Genomic DNA, 19,597 nt, shown 5'->3' on the forward strand with positions numbered 1-19,597 from the left:
GCCCATTTCTTACGCAGTATTGTTTTGCAACTAATGAGACTGCATCATTATTATGCAATGATTATTAATTAATATTGGACGGTAACTAAATGGGTGTCTAGGAAAACTGCATACATTTCTATCAGAGATTGCATCAGCCATGACGTATTTTTTCAAAATTATAACACAATACTATTCCAGGACGAAAGACCGAGTCGGTTTTTCCAACGTTATGCGTAAAAGTTGACTCATATCCTTCCCGCTCAGGTACTTTGATTACAGTCGCGTTAGTCGCGCGATTGCACGTTGCCGCCGACCATCATCGAGCTGTTCATTTCACAAAGTCATTCATCACCGAATGTTAGCTTTCGAAGACGACGAACGATCAAATTAAAGTTGTTTTCACGATGAGTCGCCGGCGATTTCCGTTCGCGAGTGTGTTCCGTCGGCGATTTCCGGTTGTCTCGTCGGCGAGGACTCGTCGACGCGGTGCGCGAAAATCGAGAGCCAGAAGATACTCGACCACGGCGGTTCTACGATATTACGAAACATACAGTTTGATAGACGTGATCAGCGGAATGTCAACCTGCGCCCCGCCTCTCCTCCGCCATTTCGGGATCTACCTGTAACCATTGCTCTGCTTATGATTGCGAAATAACGTACATCCGACAGGATGCGGCGATTGCGTAACGCCGCTACACGTAGCGTGAACCGTACTTATTAAAAGTCGGTAAGTTTCTGGAGGATTACGGTTGCGTCAACGTCGAGCGCGCGTATCCTTCGGCGCACAGCAGCGCACCAGAGACTAGTTCGTGCTGGAAAAATCCCCGTATTTTTTCTTTCACATCGCGCCGAGAGATAATTATCCCGAGACCTACTGTTTAATGCGAGTTTTCCGCATCACTTGTTTATCCATCAGGACGGCGCAAAAAATGCCATCGATTAGCATAAAAAATTGATAAAGCGATCACTTCCGAGTAAATTCTGATAATAATATTATCAGTACGCTTGTTTCTCGCGGGATAAAAATAATTGTGATAAATATTGATAAAAGGAAAGGATTGGCACGTGCAAGGAGCACGGACATTAGCAAGGTGAGCAAGGACATTAGCATTGAATCGGTCTATCAAAACATTGATTTCAATGTGGATTTTATAAACATTTTCACGCGATGTTTTATAAATATTTTTCAACTATGTTACTTGATAATATAATATTCTTAAATATTAAAATAATGTAGATAATAAAATAAGAATAAAAATAAAATAGTGTAGAAATATTACTTTTAATATTTCGCCGGGTCACAAGTATCGTTCACAATAACGTTGTGTACAAATTTAAGAACTACATATTTGAAAACGTTACATGTTATAAAATATCATTGTAACAACGTTGTGTTAATACTTACCGCTGGTAAGCAAGAAATCTTACTGGCTTGTAATTGTAACGATTCTCTGCCGCTGATCTGATGAAATAACATGAAGTTGCGTTCGTATTTGTAATCAGCTATAGGCAACGTACGAGCAGTGTAAAATTTTTCGCCAATTCCATCCCAGCGTGGAGAAAATAATTTGACAACGAACGCGCGCGACACAATGTCTCGGTGCTTTATTGTTTAGTCCCACACACTCGGGGAGTCTTTTATAAAAATATATAACGTTGAGTAATGCCGGATGCGTCCCGCGATATTATTTTCGGAAGCGTCGGCATCGCCGATTCGTCGCGTCGTCCGGCGAGAGATCCTTTCCCCGCGTTGTTCATCATGCCGCGAAGAGATGGCCAAGGACGTGCGCGTCCTTCCGGAAGTAAGCAACTCTTGATGACACGTTAGCCGCCAAATTGTTATCTGGCCGATGATTAGGTCGCAATTTAATGTCGCAAAGTCTTGCAAAATGTCTGGCCGACGCGCTCGCTTGGTTGACGACGACGACGTCAAGGTGCGCGATCGACCATCCCGTTCGCCATTGACACGGCCGACCTTCCATCGACGAGATGACGAGATAGGCCGCTAATGTAAGACGTAACATTTTCAACGACGCTCTACCGTGCGAGGAACTAAACCGGAGGAGAGTAGAACCTTCTTTTTCCTCGCGGATAGGTCTCGTTTCCTGTCCGCACACTCGACCGACTCGCTTAATCGATCGTTTTTATTGCGTTGGAACACGCGTTCGCGCTTTTCTCTTCGCGCGACGTCAAGGCTTCGCGGCAACCCGGTAAATCAGTCGACGGGGACATCTCTCGATTCACGGAAGGAATAATAAGGTAGAGCGCCATTCCGCTTGCAATTAGTCCCGGCCGATAGATGCTATCGCGCCGGACTGATTCACGGGTGTTGTGGTTCCACATGTTCCACGGCTCGCGCGCGACAGATTCTCATTGTCTCTGTATGCGCAGAATCTTGCGGCTCACCATTGTTCGATTTAATTACCTCGCGGTTTCGACGAACGTAATTTGTTCCACTCGGACGGCGATCACGCTTATCGGGGGATCGTCTAGATCTTATCGTCTAAACCGCTGAACATTAACTGGCGATTTATCAATTAATAAATTGAGCCAATAACCATGGAAGGATGATAATTTCTAGATTTGATCATATGTTTTCTTTGTCAGTGTTTGTAAATTTTATTCTCTGTGAGACAAAGAGATTCTGATCCTTTCGCGCATTTTACAACGGCGAGAACGTGACTCAGAAAACAGCTGTTCGCGTCTTGACGCCAATTGTTTCATCAGGTTTCCGCCCGACATCAACAGTCTCGTTATTGGTTATTGTTGATATTCCGTGTCATCTTTCAAGATATTCTTACATATTGGATCGAGTGATTGCCCAAATTTTCATATATAAAAAATAGTGAGGGAGAAATCGCTATAAACATACAGCTCTCTCTAATTTTAAATGTGATTATATTGAAGCTCGATCATTTTTAAATGATGAAAGTGAACACACTTCTATCTTCCATTGTCTTTTTCCGACTGATATCGCAGAAGTTACGAGCGGTCTCCGAGATTTCATTGTCTGTCAATTCTGAGTTGCCAGGAGAACAACTTCGAGATTCCCCAGCACGATGCGGTCTTGCCACGTTCGCTCCTTTGTCACTCTAATGACAAATTCGTCCGGAACTCAGACTTCCTCAACTGACGGGAAAATTTACGACGACCACAGCCGCAATTTGCGAATTATTTTTTTGCAAGGATGCACCTTTTCTGATTTACTCGTACTCGTGCAGGTTTGATAACGAGAAACCCGGTCGGACGAAGAGAAAAATGATGATAAAGCAACGCCCGTGGTTGTACTGCTGCGTCATGTATACAAGGTGTTTCAGAAATGCATTATGTGATCGTAGATTTCTTCCTTATCTTTGACACAGTTCTCTTTCAGCTCAAAATTTGACGGGAAATTATCGTTTATTGCTGCTTTCTGATTGACAGAACATAGAAAAAAAAGGTTTTTGTAGATTAAATGTATACCTTTGTTCGATTATGGTTTATTTATTAAAAATAATTTAATATCAAATGTCATTTTGTATGAATGAAAATCTTATTATTTCACTAGAGTAAATCATGTTGTTTAATAAAAAAAAAAAACAATATTTTGAGAAAACAATATTTAGTTTTTAATCAAAAAAATTTATTTCGTCGTAAATTAAATATTGTTACACTGAAAGTTCTTTAATATTTTTCTAACATGATGTTACTTCTTTCAAATAATTTATTGTTTATGATAATCATTGTAGTGTTTGAATGAAAATATAAAAATTTATGTTATTTGAAAAAGATTCTGTTTGAGAAATCAAGCAATCCTGTTTATAAAATTAAATATTCATTTGTTTACTTCACTCGAAAAGACAAATTTGTTTCAATCAAAGAAATGTTATCAAATCCAAAGAAATATTTTTTTTCTGTATGCATAATAAATCGATTGAATCTTTAGAAAGTCGTCGTTAGAACCAAATCCATTTTACATTAGCCGGCAAAATTTTTGTTTTCGTTCTTTTATTTAACTTAGTTCGCTGAAACTTTTTTGAGTTGCTCAAAACTTAATTCAATACGCACAATTAATCCGTTTAATTCAGATCTTAATCTCTGCGGTTGAGGAAGAAACACGTCACAGTCGAGACACTTCATACATATGCACTTTATCGCGGTTTGCGGCGAAGCGAATGTATTTAGGACGCGCGGCAGCACGTACTGAAACAATAAAAGCTTTTCACATGCCGCTTGTTTGCTTGCTTACAATTTGCCACCAAACAGCGACTTCTCATTATCACGTCGCGAGAAGCACATATTTCTTTTGTTCGGGAACGCTGGTCAATATTGAATCGCGCGCGAATTAATGAGAAATAATCAATTGTCGCAGCTTATATCTGACATATAAAAAAGGAATGAATAGAAAATGTATTCCAAATACTACTTGCAGTATCGTCGAACATTTTATCAATATCTTACATCGCGTTGAAATAATCTGGTACACCCAATAGTTTTTAATTATCTTGCTTTATTCACGACATGCGTATCGCCTCCGATCGCAGCATCATTTAATAATTTATAATATGGAGACACTTTTTTTCTTTTTTGCAACGACTGTCTGTATTTTTATCATACTGAGAAAAATTTTCGTTGAATTAGTCGATTAAATAATGTATCCGATTGTTAATTTTATTGTCTGATTAAGCGATGGATACCTTGAGGTAAAGGATCCGATGAAGTATTCGATGAAGTTACCGATTAAATCTGATCGGAAGATTAGTCGCCTTTTGTGTATCCGTTGCAATTTTCATCGGACAAAGGTACGATTCGATCGGATGGAATAACAAGATGATCGGACGTTGCACTCAGACACACCCATTTGTTACTTTTTAATCGGATTATCCGACCAGATACGATCGGATATTTCCCCTAGTGCGTGTATTAATTCTATTCTATTAATTCCCTATATATTAATTCTAATTGTCGTTCTCACAGAATTTATCCTTCCCAAGCTGCTTCCGTTCTATAAAGTCACGCCTTTGACACGTTCCCGTATTTTTCCGTGAGCGATTCCTCGGAGGGGTCTAAATCAAAGCGTCTTCTTTCCGCTCTTCCTCTCCGTGCATCGAAGTCTCTCGCGAATGGGCCGCCTCGTTACGTAACCCTCGCGCACCGAGTGACGCATCATGGTACGGCGTGCCGCGCGCTTCATTCATGCGATCGCTTACGAAGATATAGCCGCGCGGTTCGATAATCGTCCACGGTGAGACGTAGCCGCGAGATCGCGGCACATAATACCGGTGCAGTTAGGAAAACTGACGTCTTCCCTCCTCGTCGCTCGCCTCGCGCATCTCCTCCGCGCATATCCCTTTCCGGTCGGCGCGGTATGCATGTCGCTAATTTACCTTCGGACAGAGAGAGAGAGAGGGAGAGAGACAAAGACTCACACGGAAGGTACAAGGCAAAGGTGTATTATATACCGCACGTGTCGCGCGCGAACACTTGACTCACTTTCGATTTCCGGCACCGGCATGTGCTGCGATGCCGGCGGGTCTAAACGCCTCGCGTGTCGCCTGTCCGCCGCATTGTGAGCTACGCTTTTAATACAAAAGTCGTGGATTAGCAATTAACGGTGTTAATCATCGAGCATTCTACGAGATCCCGCGGCTGATTCCGCGTGTCGGAAATTAACGGAATAATTAGAACGAGATTGATCATAGAGTTTTGCGGCAAAGTGCATGTCGATCCGCGATCACCTTAGAGAATTATAAAGGGGTGTTCTCATTCGAAAATTCGAAAAACTATAAAAATAATAATAAAGGAGGATGTGTAAAGTTTGGTGTTAGTCTTTGTACCTTCCTACAAAAAATTCTCGTGAAAACACCTTTTCTGACTTTTCTGAATGAAAATTCCCCCTAAACAAATTTGGAGGAAAGATCTATCAGTTTTTTGAAAAAATCAATCTCCCCATGTACCTGTTGCGATACAATTGAAAGATTATCAAGTGTGTTCCTGGGATAATAAATAAATAACGAAGCACGGGGAGAACTTACGATTGAAACAAGAACGCAAGCGGTTGTTTCCTCCATGATGAAACATTGCATTATTGCCAGCGGACGGTTTCGAAAAAAAAATAGTGAACCTGCTTGGCAAGTACGCTTGCCCGTTTATTAACTCGCAGTAGCCAACGTGAGACTGTGTCGCTGCGACATCGTTAAGAGAAAGACAATCCTGACCTGCATAACGTTCGCGACGTTGTCGAGCAATGCGAACCGCAAAACGAAACCACGGCGGCGGTCATAAACCGTTGAAATTGACATACTAAATAGACAAGCGAAGTGCATTTCCTCCCGCGAGTCGAACGTTACGTTAGTCCCGCGTTGCATACCGAATGGCAATAAATCGAGGAAGACGCCGCGCTTCTTGCTATAACTCATTCGGAACGCGATCTCGCTCTTTCTTTGCTTTTCCTGAAAATTCGCTGTCAGACAGATAATAATAAATTTATAAGTGTGTTGTTAATACCAGAAAAAAAACAACAACGAGAAGACCTATTACATCGAGTTACACGAATTAAATATTGCATACGAAAAAAACGAATTAGCTGTCGATATAATACAGCTGAAATTTAGTTTTTAGGTGTGAGAGCTAAGTGATAAAAAATTAACTAAATTAACTGAACATCAGTTGTATTATATGCACGGGAAAAGAAATTTGATTGAATTCGTCAGACCTTAGGGAACAAATCAAACGCGTATTGGTTGAAGGAAACAAAATTTCTGGTTATAAGAACCAAATTTAGATCACAAAAACCAGAAACTTTCGTTTTCTTCGACCGAAACGCATTTTATTTTTTTCACTGTCTAGTAAATTCAATCAAACTTCTTCTCCGTTCGAACAGCTAATTTTGATCTGTGGGAGCTAGTTTTTAGCCGGAGGAGCTAGTTCTTTGCTGTGGGAGCTAATGTTTTTTTTCCCATGCAAATTTATCGAGTCTAAATTGCGGAAAGTTTCAGGAATTCCATTGGAGATGGTGAGAAGAAGCAAAATATTTGATATCGTTTTATTTGTCCACGTTGGCAGGTTATTCGTGGAGTGCCAAAAGAGATGAGCGCTCCGCGGGCTCGCACGTCGTCGCTCTCTTTACTCCCACCCTCAGCTATTGTAACGACATTATCGTCGGTGATATCTGCATACTACTACGGGAGAGCGTTACGTAAGAGACGAGAACGCGTTAGATCCGTATACGCAGATTGTGCGGCCGGGACGCTTCGCCGTTGCCGCTATCTTCCATTCGCGCGCTGCTCCCAAGGCTACGCCGTAACGGTTCAAGTCGGGGTCTTGCACGCCGCTTGGAAAGCGCCGCGCGGAAATATGGTGGGCGCGCAGCTCCGCTTGAAAGAGGCAAAAGAGGAGCACTTACGGCTACAGGGTCGTCGACGTGAATGTTCGCACACGACCCGGTGCGAGAAATGGCGCGAGGTCGGGGCAAAAAACGCGAAAAACGAAGGAGATAGCGAGAACGTAAAGTTTACTCGTAACGAGAGAGAGAGAGCATTGGATACTGCGGGATGTCCAAGAGGTCACGAGCAGTTACATGGGGGAGTTAATCGTTAGAGGCAACGGAGCTTGCGAAAATTCATCAGGTCGTAGTCGATGGTTGTGTTTTAATGGTCTCGTTGTCTCAAAGGATGAGTCACTTTACAAAAGCGAAATTAGATGATTATCTGAGAGGTGACAGAAAATGGCGGATAATGACGACAGATAGTTTTATTATTATTAATTAATGAAAAAGAAGCGTGGCTAAAAATCTGCTTTTGCAAAGGGAATTAAGGGGATGTCATACTCGAAGATTTCACCGACAGAATACTGATTTTTTCCTCCTGAAGTTTCCCCAAATACGTATGTCTAAAAGATGTTTCAATGATGTCTTTTAGATGTCTTATTATCTAAAACACGTTTTCACGGCGTCTTCAAACGTCTTAATGTTATCTAAGTTACATCTCATTAGTTGGACAAAATTATAAATGCTCTTATACAGCGAAGATACGCACGAAAATGAATTGGAGCATTTTTCACTGCGTGGCGAAAATGGTTTGGTCAACAAACAGGATTGTTTGGTTTCTCAAACAGTAAATATCTTTATGTTAAACAACACATTTCTTTGGTATTTTCATCCAAACATTACAATAGTAATTACTAAATTATGAAATATAATATAACATAAAACAATAAATTATTATGAAAGAAATAACACTAGGTTAGAAAGATATTAAAGAACTTCTTTTTGTTTCAGTGAAACAATATTCAATATATAGTCAAATAAATTTTCTTTATTGAAAACAGAATATTTCATCTAAATATCTGATTTTCTATCAAACAATATGGCTTACTTTAGTGAAACATTTTCATTTAAACAAAATGACATTTGATGCTAAATAATGTGGTTTATGTTAAATAAATCCAAGTCAAACAAACATGTGCTACTAAATCCAAAGGAATTTTTTTCTCGGTGTGCGCAATCGGGATCGCGATTAACGGTCCGCGCACTACATTGGCGCTAACGATCGAGTACATTTCCCTATGTCCTCGAACGGGTCGCAGAGTGCAGCGAGACTGACCGGTACCGTAGCCCGTTGAGTCAGCCGTTCTTGAATTATGTATGTATCTGGATTAGCGTACGGCGACTCATAAGCGAGTTCATAAGCGAGCGCGCTTTTCGCTAAAGAGCACGGGTGACGCGTGCTAATACGCTCTCCGTTGTGTCGTTCCGGTGTTGCGGACGATCGATCGGATTGCGTAGAGAGAGAGAGAGAGAGAGAGATCGTGGTGATTTCCAACGCGACGCCGACGTTGCGTAAATCAAGGAGTCGCGAGGCAGGTCGCTTTTTGCGGAATAGCAAACAACATAATCGCGAAGGCACGTGACGCGCGCGCGCGCAACCTGCAGAAATCTTTCATATTATATTATTGTGTTGTTCGATTAATTCGGGAGGATTTTTACGAAAAAATCCAAACCGATGACTTTTACAGTTAAACATACACTGAAAGAAAAAAAATGTGAGTAAATATTTGTCAAGAAATATTGGAGTAATTATTTTACTCGAATTAAATAAATATCGCCTGAGTTAATGTAGCGTGCTGAAAGAAAAAAAGTACTGTACTCAAGTATATAATATATAATAATATATAATGTATAATAATAAAAATGCTGTATTCAAGTATATAATATATATTTATAATTCCAACATTCCTTGAGCAATTTACCTGAATGTAGCATTTTTTATTTCATAATTTTATTTCTCCCGCTTTTTCGATGACCTACTGTAAAAATAAACGGTTGTTACACTATTAAATAAAGTTATGTCTAACTGTAAAAATATTGGCTTTGAATTTCTCGGAAAAAGCTCTGTGAACTTATCGAACAACCTGCACTGAGAAAGAAGCATTAAAAATTTTATTTGCGGAATAAAAGATTTATTTTGCAGAAATAAAGTTTATTTCACAAAGAAATAGGGTTTATCTCACCGAAATAAGCCTTATATTCCACAAATAAATTTTGAAGTGCTTTTTTCTCAATATGCCGAACGAGGGATACGGGTTAAGCGAATAACGGATTTACGATTGACATCGCGTAAGAATTTTTAAGAACGACAGCGGGAACTTCGGATGGATCTTGGACTTAGAAATCACGAAGATAATCGCGAAGAGACGGCCGTGTCTGTTCGAGCGGTCGCCAGCCAGGCGATTTTAACGACTGGAAATTTGAATCTGAAAGTTCGATAAGATCCCGCTGGAATCCACGCATGCAAGGTACATCGTTAAATCATCGTCGTATTAATCATCGCGGCCCGAACAATCATGTCGTTCGTGAAGCGCCGCTCCGATGATTTCTCTTGATTTCGACAGACGCGCGGAAACGCGAACCGGCTCCGGTGGCGCCACGGAGGGAATCAGCGTACGAGAGGAGAGGAGAAATGAAAAATAATAATCGACACGGCAATAACCCGCCGTCGATGCACAGACGGTCTTCCGAGCGAGTCGCCGATCATCCCATCACTCGTCACGGCGACACGCTCTTCTTCGCGGCCGTTCATCAAGTTGTCAACATCGCCGCGATTAACGAGGAGCCGCCGCCGATATTCGAAAGCGATATGGAGCAATCGGATCCTGCCGAGGAGGGTACATAACGCCGAAAAACAGCCGGTCGCCGTACCACGCGGCGCGTACCGACGTCTTTCCTTCCGCTTGAAGGAGAGAGAGAGACGCATAGACTTGTTTTTGCGCAAGTGCCGATTCGCGCTCCCCGCGCGGCTCGCGACGGTGGCCGTGGCTTCGGGCCCAGAAATCCAGCAAACGTGTTCTCAGGAATGCCGTCGCTCAGGGTGGAGAACATTTGCCGTGCGTGTCGGCCGCCGCTGCCGCCGCCGTGTGTGCTAAAGCGTTTTCGCGACGCGCCGGGAGATTTATTTTGCGAATTCGCCGACACGGCGGCGGCGGCGCGAGACACCGGACGTTGTTGTCGTTGCATCTCGCGAGGGCCCTAACTTCTTCTCCCCCGGGCCCTCAGGGCGGATTACGTCCACCTGGCCCGTCGGGCTAAATTTAGCGGCAGGATCTCGCCGCGACAGTGACTCTCATTCCAGCGACAGTTTAATTTTAATCCTCCGCGACGAAAAATGGGTCTCTAAAATTCCCTGATATTTATCTCCCCCCTCCCCCCGCGTTTCTCCCGTTTACTACCTTCGATCAGGCTGCTATTTTGCGCCGAATTACCACCGAAATAAAAAATCCTAGCCGCCGTCCTTCTGTGGCATCCGATTAAAATTTTTCAAAATTATTTATACGCAACGCACATTGTATACGTTTTAACGGGCCTTTATTGTAAAAATACGGCACACCGAAAGAAAATTAGTATCAATTCAAGACTGGTATTCTCGTACACAAGAAAAAAGAAATAGCTTCCACAGCTAACAATTGGTTCCCACCGGGAAAAATTAGCTGTCCGTATAATACAACTGAAATTTAGTTAATTTAGCTGAGTTTTTAGCGTATTTTTTGCATTCTCTGTATTTAGCTTTTAGCTCCCACAGCTAAAAACTAGATATGGTAATTAAATTTCAGTTGTATCATATTGAAAACTAATTCCTTTTTTCCGTGCATATAAGCAAAAATATGTATCTTTATGCATAAGATAAAACTTGCTCTTGCATATGAGGATAATCTATATCATTCCACTATCTAATATTTTTTTCCTTTTCAATTCAGAAAAATGATTCTTGAATAACAAGAATATGCTTTTAGAATATTAATATATTATTATTATTACATATTCTTATGTAAGAACAAGTTTTATCTTCATGTGTAAGATTATAACCTCGCTTATATATGAGAATACGAGTCTTGAATTAATATTAATTTTTTTCCCGTGTACATACCGTAATTAACCGTCTATTTGCTATGAGCCTTATTTAAAATTATATAGATTTCGTCGATGCTCTTCTCTTATCTTCAGATTTATTCAGACAGGAAGGAAAAAATCGAGCTATGAGATCTTTTTAATTCTTCAAATTAAACTAAATGTAAAATTCGAAAGTGCAATTAAATTAAACATTATCAGCGCCAACAGCGAAGAACGATCAGTGTCACTGTTTCGCCCAACGACCGATTCATCATTGATGGTAGCGCGAAACGTGATCTCGATTAATATGTCGCACGATGTATCTTCATCTAAGCGCGACCCGAAACGATGAATGAATGCGGTTTGCGCGGGTTCCGCTCAATGGCAACGATACCCCGGTGGAAGTCTGCTAATTGCGCAACTCGCTTCCGCGTGGCTCGCGTTGCACGGACGCTGAATAAGTACGTGAACGTACAATCGCGATGATAATTAATCGCGGTCGTCATTAATCCCCATCCGCGCTCTTCCTCTTTGCGAATAGCAGCGCAAAAGTCTGCCGGAAAATCATACGTTCTAAACGGCAGCCAGTCATCATTCGCGTTTCCCGCTCTTTTGTTCGTCTAATTTTCGACTTGCGCCGCACAAGTTACGTATACCGCTCGAAATTATGATCATCATGAGGCATAACCGCGCGGATCATTGTGGCCGTTTATCCCGATAGTATTATGTAGCCCGATGAATCTTGAACAATTCCGGTCTTCGAGCAAAATCGGATATAAATTAATGCTGCACATTCATTTCGACAAGCTTCCGCTTCCAAATTACTCTCTCTATTATTCTCTCTATTATTCGAGCCCATATTATTCCCGCGATAAACGACCGATGTCGGAAGACGTAAAGGTGCAATAGACGTAAAACGTGGATGAAATTTGTATCATCGGGGGAAAATTGATTAAATTACCAGAAGATTGCGCAGGCTTCGCTAATAGCGGAAAAGCGGAATGAATAAGAACTCCTCCATCATCGCTAAAACGTATTATTAGGTGAATCGTTTCACCGGCGTAATTTCGCCTTCCCGGAATATCGGGTCGATTTTTTCGCACGCTTCTTTCATAGAAGAGAATTAGCTCCCATAGTGAAAAACTAGTTCCCATGGATAAAAATTAGCTGTTCGTATGATACAACTAAAATTTGGTTAATTTAGCTAATTCTCTTCGTCCCTGTGCCCTGTTTTTAGCTCTCACAGCTTAAAGTTAAGTCTGGTAACTAAATTTCAGTTGTATCGTGTGGGCAGCTAATTCTTTTTCTCTATTTTCGTCCCCGAGCGACGATTTAAAGCGTGGCTCATGGATAATTTCCAACGAATGGAACCACATAAATTATATGACCGACTAGTCTCAATGCAAAGCAATGCTAACAGAATTCCAAATTGTTCTTCAGGTACGGCGAGAAGCAACGACGTTCGGACAGCCAAGAGCTGAGTGGCATCCAACTGCTCTCTGCTACGGCTTACCAGCTGAAGAAACCCTACCAGCAACTGTTGATACCCATCACGGTATGGATCGGCATGGAGCAGGCCTTCATCGGAGCCGATTTCACGCAGGTGAGTCCTCGAAACGCACAGACGGATCATTTCCAGTCGCAGAAAACGATGTTCTCCCGTAGCAATATTTTTTTAGCAGATTCGAGTTGAAATCCTGACGTTCTACTTTAACATTCTCAAGGATAGTCTACTTAAATGGCCTATAAACCAATGAAAATCTACTTCGATACTTATTAACTTCTCTCTTGAATCTTTCAATCCACAGATTACTCATTTTAATGCTATCATGAATAAACCTATTTTAATGCGGAAACGGAAATTTCAGATATCGTCAGATTCAAAATAGGAGTAAATTATATTATTAGAATTGAAATTGTGAACCTTTTTACTATCTCAACTCCTATTGTGTTATAATTCAAGATTTAACATGAGGCCAAAATTTCATCGCGGAAAGCAAATCGCACACTGAAGGAAAAAATTGTTACGTTCAAATAAACATTTGCTAGGGAGTATCAGAGTAGTTTATTTCATTTGGATTGTGTAAATATTACTTGAATGTAGCACATTGAGATAAAAAAAGTGCTGCATTCAAATAATATCTACTCAATCCGAGTAAAATAAACTACTCTAATACTCCTCAGCAGATATTCACTCGAACGTAACATTTTTTTTTTCTTTTCCAGTGAAGATTTCGCTCTCGCGATCCGCCTCTTTGAGCCGTTAATACGCGTTAAAACGAACACGCAACGAATTGACCGCGGATAGGTGGAATCGCTCGTATCTATTACGGCGCACGGCACTTTCTAATGTTAGCTTCGCGGCTGCCGTCATATAAATCGACGCCGGTCACTCCCTTTCGCGCACATTGTGTGCCGCATTGTCGGCTCGGTAAAACAATGGCATTCCGTTTTGCAACCTACGCGATACCGCACCGCCTCGCGTTCGCGTGTGTCGACCTTTCGTCGCGAGCTGCTCTTCCACCGGCTGCTCCGCCGTGCTTCTTCGCCAGGCAATGATAAGGAAACGGCCGTCCTTGACGATGCGTACCAGGATCCGACATTGACGGAGCGCCATGACGTCAGCTCAATCTGCCTGCGTAATTAACCGAACTCGGGCCGTCACCGCGATGGAAAGAAAAAAGAAATAATAAAAACGAGAGACGCGGGGAAAGAAGAGAGAGAGATGGAGAGGGGAGGGGGGGGGGAGGGAGACAAAAAAGCGGAGTTCCGTATTCTCGGTCGTTTATAGGCGCTCCTTTCTTATTCCCCTGCGCTGCGCACCATCCGGCCTGTATTTACGGCGTTACAGACCGCGCGCGAAGATTTATCGACGCCGCGTTCCGCAATAGCGCGAACTAGTCGCGCGGCGTGCAGCGGACGTTAATTATTTGTCGTGACGAACGACGGTCCTCGGGAATGGTAAAAGCTTCGGTACGGAGAAATATTTCATATCGGATACGTGTTGATGCAAAAGCGACGGTCCGCTCGAGGAGGAGAAGACATGCCCGATTCTGCGAGACGACTTGACTAGCCGGTCGCGTAGAAATTTTCCAGAATTTTTTCATATGTAACGTAGGTAGAATCGTTCTAAATATTGTCCCAAGATAGATCATCCTATTATGATTACCAATTGGGGGAATCCCATTCTTTTCCCTAGAATGAAATAAAGCTTCTTTTCCGCTGTGCTGATTGGTCGGTACGTGCAACCGTCATCGCCAGAATCGAGCGACGGTTTGACCAAAGATCAAATTGGGAGATCAATTAACGGGGTTACATTTTTAATGTTGTTTGCTCAGTTTTAATGTTATATGCTCGAGGCTCCTAGTTTTTCGCTGCAGTCGTCTTGTTTGCGATCGTCTGATGACGTTAGAAGCAAAATACATGTCAGTGTTTTGCAGAAATTTTACAAAATATGTCGAAATTAAAGGATATGTCTATAAAGGTAACTCTTACGATCGATCGGACAGATTTGTTAAATATTCCGAAAGCTTTCCTTTTACTATAACAATCGATGAACCGTAGGTTTCCAAACTAGAATTCATTAATTATCTTGGGAAGTCGGACTGGATCCCAATTAGATCCTAAGAAATTTTCCACACGGGCTTCAAATCACTCGGGCATCTCATATTATTCGATTCGTATTTGTTATAAAGAGCTCATGAGCAATGATTTGATGAAGATCAACGATCAGTATCCGGCCAGTACGCTGTTCTCGTCAAACCTGCCGCTATTTTCAATCGAATTAAATTAACGTAGATAAATAAGTAAATAATAAGCTCTGTGTAAATAATAAAATCATTCCGGATCGCAAGCAGTTTCCTCCGAACGATTTCGAGTCGATAAAAACTTTAATTTCACCGTCACAATTATGGGAATGAAAAAAACCATTCAGTTGTCTTTCCCGTTGATATTCGGCCATCGTAAAAGAAACAGCCCTTTTCGTGATGATGATCTTTCGGTATCATCGATACCTCTGGATCGAGTCCTGAGAATTCGCGGATAACCTACTTCCGAGGAAACCCGAGGCTACGAGAAGAGACTGGTAAAGGAAACATTTCGTCGGCCGTGCGCCGAGCTGCATCCAATCAGTCTCTACGGTGGATTTTCTCTTTTTGCGCGACTCAACTGGCGCCAGAGACTACCTTCCCCGATCCGGTTGAGTCGTCGCGAGTCGCGTCCGGCGGAGTTGTCTTCGTCCTCTTCGTCGTCGATAGTGGAAGTCTGTGATCGATTGTGGTGGGATCCGGTGAACACTTTTCCTCGGCACGGAAGCGCGGTCAAGATCGCGAAGCCGACGACGATGTCACATTCTTTCACATAGAGAAAAAGATATTCTTGGATTTAATAAAATTTCTTTAATTGAAGCAAATTTGTCTTTTGAAATGCAGCAAACAAACGAGTATTTGGCTCAAACAGGATTATCGCTTGGCTTTTCACACAATAAATATCTTTATGTCAAATAACATATTTCTTTTGTATTTTTGTCTAAACAATTACAGTGGTTGTTGCAAGCAATAATTTATTCGAAGGAAGTAACATAATGCTAAAAATAGATTTTATGCCAAAGCCAAAAAAAAATTTAATGCCAAAAGAAGTATTAAAGAATTTCTTTATTTTGGTGGAAAAATATTTAACAAATAATGAGATGAATTCCGTTGTATTGAAAACGAAATGTTATTTCCTTAGAATAATACTGCTTCTTCTATCGAACAGCATGGTTTACTCTGAAACAATATTTTCCTCCAAACAAAATGATATTTGATATTAAATTGTGTTGTTTATATTAAACAAATCTAAGTCAAACAAACGCGTATACTGGAATTCAAAGAAATCTTTTTCTCTGTGCTTCTGATCTTTTTCTGCTGATCTTCTGATCCGCTTCGATTGCCTCGATCGAATCGAACAGAGAGATCTGTTACACCGGTTCTAATTTCCACATGGATTATTGTCGGTTTCCGGTCGATAGATCTTACATCTCGCATACTCTCGCGAAGACTTTTATTTTTTCGTTACACATGACGGTATATATTTTTTATCATATCGAACTACTTCCTGTGAAAGTTTTTTTGTACGCTGAGAAAAGATTTCTTCAAATTTAATAAATTTTATTGTATGCAAACATAATTTCATCATTGGCATGCTCCGAAGAAAACGAATGTTTCGATTAATAAGTACAATTGTTAGGCTTTTCAACGAATATGTATCTTTATCTTAAATAAAAAAATAGTTTGAAACGAAAGATAATTTTCTTATTATAAAGAAATTATTTGTTTCATTTTACATATTTGTTGTAACCAAATAATATTTTATTTGATTAAAAGATATATTATTTCAAATAGCGTTCTTTCTGTTAAATAATAGATTTTTTTTTTAATGAGACAATAACATTTTTATTCAAACAAATAATATTTCACATACGTTGTTTCTATGAAACAAATTTTAGCCAAATAAATAGAAATACTAAATCTGAAGAAACCTTTTCCTCTGTCATTCGGTGCGTGGCTCGTTGATAGAAACTTTTATCGATTCGCAACGATCAGTTCAAAGAGACATCCGTTGGATATTCAGCTTGTGGTTTTCACGAAGCGGACTAATTTATTAACGTACGCCAGATTGATCGTCTCTCGTCGGAACATCGTCATTCGCGTGCATTCGAGCATCTGACCCACTTAACGTCCAAGTTTTCTCGTATCGTTTACAAAGCGGAAGGTGGCGGAAGGTGGCGGTAAAGTCACGTTCGCTCGTGTCCATTCGCCATTTCCGCGACTCGTCTTTTCCTCGATTCTTCGCACGGTCGGACCTCGGATAACGATTCGGATCGCCTCGAATACGCCGTCGATACGCGACGAAGGATCGACCTGGACACGCGCCAGATGTAGAACACCGGGTAGTCGATGCGTGACGACTGCACGAGGACGCGCGATCGTTCTCCGGAAGCACGTGTTGACGATCGCAGATACAGCAGATGCGGGAATCACGCCTGCTTTGGTTCTTTCGTGGCGGCGATGATTTTATTCATAAATGATTTATATTGCGCGGTTTATCCGCGGTGCTACGTAGGTGTCAACGAAGATTCGGATATTTATGGACAAACGTGTCCCACAAAACGTTATTTCCGAGAGATTTATGCGTGGCGGATTTACAATCAAACAATAAAGCGGCAGGAAATTGTTCGTTTCGACCCGCGTATTCTTTTGGTATCTCGAATTACACGAGAGGAAGGATAATCAACGTATCATATAATAATTACGTGAAGTAGATTTAGAAAGTAAATATACATTAGTCGGGGAGATACTGCGCGGATGTGGCGAGAAAAACGAAAGAAAAGCAGAAGCGGGTGTAATAAAGAGACGTTTCAAGCAGACGCTTTCGTTCGACAATGCATGCGTGTGCGTGTCGTTTGTGCGTGTGTATGTCCGACACGCGAGCAAGAGCACCATTAAACAAGGAGATATTTGAAAGCAGGATGTAACGCGATACCTGTTCGCTCATGTGGCAGTGGATGCAATTAAAAGCCACTCGTCGTCGGGCGCACACGGGGAAAGAAATCGTGGCGGTAATCACTGACCGTGCGCGAATTATTTCGCCCGATTGGAAAGATGGATTTGCGTAATTTACATGCTGTCTACCCGGCAATTGACCCGCCCAACGATATCCCGTATCCTTACGTTTTCTCGGACGTGTACGGTATCGCGATTGTGCGCAAAAACAAGCCTCGGAGCGACGTCGGAGCGGCGAGTCGCTCGATTTTTCACCGTACGGATCGCGATCGAGCTATGACGGTTTTAACGGGTCAGCTTTTACTTTTTCGTCTCTACCGGCCGGAGTTCCAGCCTGTGCACTTTTGTCCAGCGATGTTACGCATACCCGTAAGCGGGAATGTTGGGTATTTTCCACTTTAGGACGATCTCCTTATGAAGATACAGCTACGTATGGGTGGTCAAACTAGACGTAGTCTCTAGCACGCCCAAGAGTTCCTTCGTGATAAAACAGGAAAACCTGATTGTATACACGTGCTCATGAAATCGCGTTCTGTGCAAAATCTTGTTACATAACTGTGATTAATTATGAAGTAACGCATTGAAGTTAAATTACGCTCAAGAAGACGCAATTAATTCACGCTTTGGCACACCTACTCGTAGATTTTCCCAAGTTCATTCCGAATTAACGCTAATACATATATTTGATATATTTCACACGCGAGAAGGGATAAAGGGCGAGAGATAGGAGGGATTTTCCTCCATCCAAAGAGAAATCTATTTATGGATGATCGAATTAGTTACATCCTCCTCGGTACCGTCGAACATCTCATTGACGTGGAAGCTGGGCTCCACGTAAGCGGCTGGAATTAATCGAGGAAGGTCGCGCTTCGGGTGAACCCCCTCGTTATTGAGCGACCCTGTATTACGGCAAAAAGAGCCTCGCCCGCGATCGCGACTCGTTCGAAACTGGTTCGCCGACAGGTCGTACACGACGTCGTCTTCGACTTGTGGAGCAACGTGGGTAATTGGGCAATTAAACGCGGACGGAGAGAAAACGAGATGAAAAAGAGAAAAGAAGGAGAGAGAGAGAAAGAAGAGGAGGTTGTAGTGGTTGCAGGCTGTGCTGAGTCAGCTGGCGCTGGGGCTTGTTATAAATAGCAGCACGAACTTATTCTCGCGCCGATCCGGCGATACCGCTTCCATACCTGGAATCTCGTGCGTACCAGTATTCCCTTCACACGTGCACCGCGTGCGTGCACGCATACGCGTGCACGTGTCGTGGCCCCGCGGTTCGTTGCGAGCCGATCTCGAGTAAATGCCTCGGGACACACGTAAGCCCATTCAAAACGGCCGGATCGGCTGTTCCGTCTCCGCGTTGAATTATTAAAGGACCGCGATGATGCGACGTCCGCGACTAAACATCCAACGTAACGACACTGCAGTCCGCGGTCCGTCGTCGAAGGAACCTTTAATCGTTCCTCCCGATCTTCTCGGTCGGTTCTTCTTTTTTTACTAGCAAGAATATGTATGAATTATAGCCCGGAGAAAACGCACGAGGAATGCGAGGACAAATGTGAGGTGAGATTTACAGGATATGTAAAAATCGAATTTGCACGATAATTTATATTTGTAAATTTCTCAGGTCGCAAATATGTTCGTTATTGATCGCGTGACTTATTAAAGATTGGAAAATTCATAGTAGTGCTCGCAAACACATGGCGTAACTTTT

The 19,597-nt window shown here is 41.9% G+C and overlaps 1 protein-coding gene across 2 annotated transcripts in view; it reads left to right on the forward strand.

Annotated features, from left to right (window-relative positions):
- The window catches only part of LOC106750899 (UNC93-like protein), a 61,873-nt gene that overhangs the window by 33,668 nt on the left and 8,608 nt on the right, over nucleotides 1-19,597 (forward strand). For both annotated transcript variants that reach the window (XM_014631518.1, XM_014631519.1), the window contains one exon: nucleotides 12,785-12,947. In XM_014631518.1, the coding sequence (XP_014487004.1) occupies nucleotides 12,785-12,947 (163 nt within the window). The remainder of the gene's footprint in view (nucleotides 1-12,784; nucleotides 12,948-19,597) is intronic.

This window comes from Dinoponera quadriceps, unplaced genomic scaffold (assembly GCF_001313825.1).
Source record: "Dinoponera quadriceps isolate SergipeBrazil2010 unplaced genomic scaffold, ASM131382v1 scaffold4681, whole genome shotgun sequence".
Classification (NCBI taxonomy): Eukaryota; Metazoa; Arthropoda; class Insecta; order Hymenoptera; family Formicidae; genus Dinoponera; species Dinoponera quadriceps.